This window comes from Vanessa tameamea, chromosome 16 (genome assembly GCF_037043105.1).
Source record: "Vanessa tameamea isolate UH-Manoa-2023 chromosome 16, ilVanTame1 primary haplotype, whole genome shotgun sequence".
NCBI lineage: Eukaryota > Metazoa > Arthropoda > Insecta > Lepidoptera > Nymphalidae > Vanessa > Vanessa tameamea.
The window spans coordinates 178,956-186,384 of record NC_087324.1 but is presented as its reverse complement, the minus strand read 5'-3'; the positions used below and the strand labels follow the sequence as shown (position 1 = coordinate 186,384).

Here is a 7,429-nt window from a genome sequence, read left to right as displayed (position 1 = left end):
TGCTCATCACAAACTCATCGCCTACAATTTCGTCGAGTTGTGTCTGGGATTACCGCTGATGAAAATCATTACATTACATCACCTGATTCTTATGTCACGATAAGATCTTTGTATATAGCTCGCGATGGTTAGGATAAACGCGTATTTTGAGAGACCGCCACGTTCTGTCGAGCTTATAACGCAAGGTCCTAGGTTCAAATCCCCAGCCCAATAAATATACTAAAGAGTTTTCAGTCGAAAAATCTCAGTAGTGACCCCAAGTTGACAATGTTCATAATTCGGTACCAGTGCCTGAAACCTCCGGCCATATTGAATTGCCACCCTTATAAGAGTGACAGAATAGAAGTGCACCCGAGTTTGCGCACATGCCACTATAATACTACATAATCCAGTCTACAGTTGGCTATTCTGCGTTAGCAAGTGTTGCCGTGACTGAGTCGGTCACGAGGACATCACATCAAGATTTGCTATGTTGTTACTTTGTATTTCGTGCTAAGTAACATGTGTATTCCTTCAGGATTCGGGATAATATGTCCAAGAGTAAGCATGCCCCGTGTGGCTAGAATTAACTTCTCATATTTATTTGTAAGTAGTGTAAAACAACCATCAATTCTAATAAAATATAGTTCGTTATGAATCATGGTAATTTGAGAAGAGATCTGTGTAAAAGTTTATAACTTACGATCCTAATAGTTTCATTTGTAATTTAAAAAAAAAACTTTTTTCAGAGCTTTACAATCGGTGAAAATCATTTATCAGGTGCTTCTAGTGACATTTATGTATAAAGTGTCAGTTTACGTAAAACACTAACAGTCTCATTACAAAAAGCGGTTTAACTAAAAACCATGGTTTAAACTAGGGTCTAAGCAAAAACGTTATTATAAAAACGGGTTTAGCGATAAACCATAGATTATACTGTGGACTAACTTTAAACCTCTGCGAGTCTAGTTTTACGATGGTTTAAAGTGTATCTGTCAAAGTTTCTGTTATAAGTTTAAAAGTTACAATCAGTTGATAATTTTATTTTCTTTTTTGTTGTGTTGTACTGTTTTAACGTAAAAAAAATGGACATGGACATGGTTGATTTAGTCGATATCGAGGACATGGAAGTCATCGAGTTGTTACAAACACCACGCGTAAATAACAGAAATCGTCTGCGACGAAATCCTTTCGTTGAGCTATCCGATGAAGATTTCAAGCAAAAGTATAGGTTTAACAAACGTTACGCAATGAAAATAATTAATTTAATAAGGGAAGATTTAACCAGTGATCCTAGAGGATGCTCAGTGTCTCCCGAAATACAAGTCGTTTGCGCATTACGAAGCTGGGCTCGACATGAAGTAAGTAGATTAAAATCTTAAATTGAATGTATCACATTAGTATCAGTATCAGTGTGTACTAAATTATGTCTAAGTTTCATACTAATATACGCTATTGTTTTTTTTATAGATCCAGGATGACACAGCCGATTTACATGGACTCTCACAACCTTTTATAAGTCAAACGTGTAAAAAAGTTGCAGACGCCATTGCTCAAATATCACATAGATTTATAAAAATGCCTGCTACATTAACAGAACAAGAGGAAGCAATGCAAAAATTTCGAAGAATAGCTAACTTCCCTACAGTAATTGGTGCAATTGACTGTACTCATGTTCGAATTAAAAAGTTAAATGTAGATGGTGGTCATCTATATATTAACCGCAAAGGATTTCCATCCCTCAATATCCAGGTATTGATATTACTATACATCAATACAATATTAAAATTGTGATCATTTATTCAGGCAGGCAGTTATTAACTTATATGATTTTTCTTTGAATGTATTTATGAAATATATTGATGCTTATTGATAGTAACAGACACTACAATGTTTAACTATTGTTTCAGGTCGCCTGTGATGCAGAATGTAAAATCATGGACATTGTTACCAGGTGGCGTGGGAGTGTTCATGACTCTAGAATATTTAGAGAAAGTCGTTTGAAGCAGCGATTTGAGGCTGGTGCATTCTCAGGCATATTGTTAGGAGACAGTGGCTATGCTTGTACACCATATTTGTTTACTCCTGTACTGAACCCTACAACACCTCAAGAGGAACGATACAACACTGCTCACATTAGAACAAGAAATGTAGTAGAAAGATGTTTTGGTCTATGGAAGCAGAGATTCCGGTGCTTATTAAGAGGGCAATATTGCAATATAGAAACTGCCAGAAAAACTATTGTGGCATGTGCTGTACTGCATAATATTGCTCTTGATATGAAGGAAGATGTGTTCAATACTGAGCCGAACAGCCATCAATTTAACTTACAAACTTCTGAACCGTTAGTTCAACCAATTGAAAATAATGTACGTGGAAATATAAGGAGACGGCAATTCATAGAAAGACATTTTTAATTTAAATTATTTATTTATATATATCTTTAATTATTAAAAATTTCCTCATTTTGTTATAAAATTCTCTTTTTTAATTTATTTTTATATAAATAGCACTTTTAACTGCTCAGCAGAACCTGAAAATCAATATTACCTTTAATCATAAATATAATGACAAAATGATATATTATAAATGATTTTTTTTGTTTAAAATTCACTTACAATTAATAATTACTGATAATTAATGGACTTCTTATTATTTTCTAGTAACTCAATTTGAAGTTCTAATTTTTTAATTTTTAATTTATATGTTTCAATTTTATATTCATGCTCCAATTCTAACATCTCCAACTGCCTCTCTTTAAATGCACTGTTGGTTCGCAATATTTCTTCTGCCATTTTATTTTTTCTGTAAATTTTTTAACATTTTTACTACTTAGTTACATAAATATCAAGGTAAATAGTTTAAATACAAACATATTGTTAACAAATGTTTATTTAAATAAAGAAATAAAACAAAATTCTATAAAGCAAGTAATATGAATATATTCTTATGATACTTACTTGTTTTTTGGATCACTATTTGTACATAAAACTCTTTTTTTTGTAGTAGTTTCCACATTTACATTATTTGAAGTACCTAAAAGAATTATAATTATTTATAGTTAATAAAATGAAAATTAAATCCTTTAAATTCATCTCATGTATATGTAAGTATTACAATGGTACAAATAGTACAAAATTATATATTTTATATTTACCCTGGCCCTTTTCAGCTTGTACCTCATTATTTTCTTTAAGATCTAATGGTGGTACAGCTGTACTTGGCCCCGCTTCTATTTCAATGTTTTTGTGGCCCAAAACATTCAACTCAGCCTACAAGTAATGATGATTAAATATAAATTTTATTAATAAATAGTGTTTTATTTTTTTAATATAAAAAATACATTATTATTATTACCACAGGTCTCATAGCATCACTATCAAAATTATTATATTCGACAATAAAATCGCCTGGAACAATATTTATTGTGGCTAGATCTTCCTGTGAAGGCGACTTGGGCTTATTCCCACCCCCCGTCTTTCCTAAATCTTGCCAATGAGTGGACAAGTTGGCTTTAGCTGTGAGCTTCATCCTCTTCCACGCTAACTTGACATCACCGTCTGACCTACACTTTCCCGTCAATTCATTTAATCTGAAAATATTTAATCAATGTTAATCATTTTTGTTGAGAAAGTAACGCATAATAAGGATAGGTACGGTAGGTTTTAAAAATGTAAACACCTCTTTGTTATATCTTTCCACTCTTGAGTTTTTTTATTGTTGGAGGAAGCTTTTGTACACCGATTTTCTATAATGTGGTGTGACTGCCCAATCATCTCACGTAGTATATCCTATAAATTTTATATTAGAATTAGGTACATAATTTATTTAAAGACTGATTTCAAGTTTGAAGTAATTTATGTTTAAGTACTTACTTTTTCTTCAGTACTCCAATTCTCAGAACGTTTCCTTTTTTCCTGACTCATCACGAAATGACTTTAAAATAGTGTACGAGTGCAAGACGAAATTAGCAAAATTCAACCCTTGTTGCTCCGGTTTCAAATTACGCGCGAAACTTCTTACGAACGAAACTTGCGTTTCGTTACACGTATATTATAAGTTAAGATACATTAAATAATGTGCTAAAACATAAAACTACAAGCGACGTAATAAATTATATATACATCTATACAAAATAACAGTTTCAATTACTTTCATCACTTGTAAACGTAATTTAATCATTAGCAAAACATTGAATCGTTTTATTTTCTAAGCATACGGAACGTTATTATAGAATGATATCAAAATGAACGAACGATATATGAATTAATCTGTGGTGGATATTTAAAGAATGGTTCAAATGGCAGTACTAAGAAATCTATGGTTTTACTAAGTTTTGTAATACGAATGAATTTAGACCATGGTTTTTCAGATAAACCTGGACTAGATAGTCCAGGTTTAAACCAAGGTTTATTTAGTTTTTTGTAATAAGACGGTAAGGTTTTAGAAATCAAACCACACAAGAATGGAAATGTTGTTACCTTTTTTCTTTGGGTATGGATTTGAAAAAAACCGTTTTGTTATGTAACTATTTAATTGGAGAAAGCAAAATTTATAAATCTTACAATAAGTTTAGTTACAGCTTTTGTTACTTAATTTAGCTACAGCTTTTGTAATATGGATAATTAAAAAATATGCCAGCTAGACTCAGCGTGGGTCACTTGGGATAAAAGGAATGTTTGAAAATTCAATGCATTATAATTTTTCTTATTAAATATTAAAATTTAGGCGCCACTGGCGATTCAAAGATTGTATATTGGATTATTTAGTACACCGTTCGCCAGGCCGGTGTAACTAAGTTTGTATAAAAAATTAAAGTGGGTACATCACCAAATTTCCAGCTACATGTGGATATTGTTTATATCTAAGGGAACAGGCATGCCATCCTTGGAGTTGCACCAGCAGCTATCTGGACACACTCAACCAGGAAACTGCAGCCGTCCACACTTAATATTTCAAATCCATGTGGTGGGTAAAAAAAAAACCTCCTTCTGGAGTTTTAAAGTCCTGCTCACTCCAAATGACGATTTCAACTCCGGAGAATCATTCCAATGGGTTAAAAATTTTTTTTTTTTTAAAGTCGGTAGAAATATGTTGTATAAAGTTTTATCAAACTTCAAAACTCCATTATTAATATATTCGATATATTCAGTATATCGATTTTGAAATTTGAATTCGGTGTTAAACCGAAGATGTAAAAATGCAAAAAGAACGAAATCGAAAGGTGCGGTAGTGTGACTAGAATCACTACCAAAAATACCCTAAATTAAATAGGAATTATATCCATATTTAAATCAAAGAAATAATTATGGAATAATTATTTTATTTAATAAAAGCCAATTATAAGGCAAAATAAATCTGTTATAATAAATTTCCGACATTTTCAAACAAATACTAATCCTTTATTGGATGTCAGCTAATAAATTAATCTGAAACGATGCAAAATCATTTCCAACAAATACAACAAACGAATTAGATAATAAAATCTAATTGTAATAATTATTTCACTGCACTGATAAAATAAAAATGTAATTTATTTTATTATTTAAATTCAAAGAAAATGCCAAAATGAGGTATCCGGCTAGCAATACCGGTATATGGGAAGTGGGAAATGGGTTAACGGCACGGATTTTAGCGAATTGACACTTTTGTGACGTTTTATATAATTAAAAAAAAAAGGTAAAATTAATCTGTGCCCTGTGGCACAACTAAAAGCCATTAAACTAAGAATTGAATTGAAAAGGTAAAATTATAAAACTAATTTGTAATGTACTAATACTACTTAATCATTAATTACTTGAAATTGACGTAACAAAATTCCAAGGTTCTGGGAGTCCTCGATTCTATATAAACCCTATGCTCACCTTTGACCGAAGTCTGACTCTATTATTATAAATAACAAACACATCTCAACGCATATTGAAACGGAACTACTACTATTAATAGTCCGTCCTCAAGAGCGGTGCATCATCCTGACCGCAGGTATTGTTTCCTGACGAATTGTTAACGGAAACAACCGATTTACATTAAGTAGTTTTAGTTTTGTATGACTCAACGATGAAATAACAAGAACTATTGGGTAACGTCAATTATTCAATATATAGTATATTATATATATTTAGGAGATTCCTTTAACTATACAACTGGCTGGAATGATAAAATAAAAAAAATAAAACAAAAGCACGCGAAACCGTATCAAGCCGTCATTACTTTGGCTTTTTAGGCGCGGACAGTAAGGTCAATTATTGGCGCGACTTGTAATTTGTTAAAAGTGTTATTTGTGTTTTATTTGGATTTGTAAGCTCAACTGAGTAAGTAATTTACTTCAATATGTATAATTTGGTGATTTATTTATGTTAAGATAAATTCGAAGTTAGAACTGTTTGGTTTGTTATTAAGTTGTTTAAACTAACTTATATTCTTGTCTTTTTTTAATCTATTTCACTTCTGTAAGCTAAATATATAATATATTGAATTATAGACGGTACCTAATAATTAGTAGATGTTACATACTGTTTGCTTGTATTGTATGATTGCTGATGAATAACTGATATATTCCGGAGCCGATACCGACCGCCACCAAATACAAAGAAACAAAATTAGGATGGTTCATTCACAGTTCGTGCTGCGGTCGATTTCAATATTTATTAGTATATGCACAGCGGTGCACTTTTAGCCGTCGGTACCAAAGCGACTGTAAATTCGTTCCTATTGAAGCTAAAATAAAACCTTCAAAAAACAGAAACCTTCTGTGCGATTATTACCTTTTTTTTTATTATTGCCTGATCTTGTAATAAGTAAAGAAGGAAGTTACCTCTTCATTTATTTATTTTAGTAAAGTTTCTGTCAGAAGGGTTATCCAAAGTGAGAGAATATTAACCTGCGTGAACATTGTTTTATAAAAATTAGAGTATAGAACAGCTCCAAAAGACTTTCAAACGTTCAGTTCTGATTAAAACCGGGGTCACGTAATCATGCCAACAGCATAAACCGAATGACTCGGTACGTGTTTGACGTCAGTCGCGTGCACAGCGGGCGGGGGGACTAACCGTCGCACCTGGAGACCTTGGATCTCCTAGCCTTGGCTGAGAAATTTTGTTAATACGAGGAAACAACAGTACTTTCTACAATATTCGAACAGAGTAACTTCGTCCATGTTCAATGTTATTAAAGGTTTTGGTGTTTCGCTTGCATTGATTATGACCCGTCACAGTATTTAGTGACTTCGTTTCGGTATCGAGCTGATATTCTCACAGGAATGCCTTGTCATAAATTAAAAAACTGCTTTTATAATCAAGTCGTCTTAAACAAAAAATATAGAGTAAATAATTTTCTAAGTAACCGCAAGAGCTCGATGACGTGTAGCTCCGCTTCTTTTATCATCAGCCCATTAGGATGTGTACCGCGCATCTGTTACGGCAATGAATATACCCACTGATGACACCGCGTG

General features: G+C 32.3%; 2 protein-coding genes across 2 annotated transcripts; one reads left to right on the top strand and one right to left on the bottom strand.

The window, feature by feature from the left end:
- The first annotated feature begins 820 nt into the window (after positions 1 to 820).
- Positions 821 to 2,872, top strand: LOC113398617 (putative nuclease HARBI1). Its single transcript, XM_064217396.1, has 3 exons — positions 821 to 1,340; positions 1,450 to 1,731; positions 1,890 to 2,872. Exons 1-3 carry the CDS (start codon positions 1,065 to 1,067, stop codon positions 2,394 to 2,396), a joined length of 1,065 nt encoding a protein of 354 aa, XP_064073466.1. The 5' UTR covers positions 821 to 1,064; the 3' UTR covers positions 2,397 to 2,872.
- A 67-nt stretch (positions 2,873 to 2,939) lies between these two features.
- Positions 2,940 to 4,043, bottom strand: LOC113399814 (uncharacterized). Its single transcript, XM_064217397.1, has 4 exons — positions 3,855 to 4,043; positions 3,661 to 3,770; positions 3,337 to 3,571; positions 2,940 to 3,015 (listed from the first exon to the last, which is right to left on the bottom strand). The coding sequence occupies exons 1-4, from the start codon at positions 3,903 to 3,905 to the stop codon at positions 2,998 to 3,000; spliced, it is 414 nt and encodes a 137-aa protein (XP_064073467.1). The 5' UTR covers positions 3,906 to 4,043; the 3' UTR covers positions 2,940 to 2,997.
- Positions 4,044 to 7,429: the final 3,386 nt, after the last annotated feature.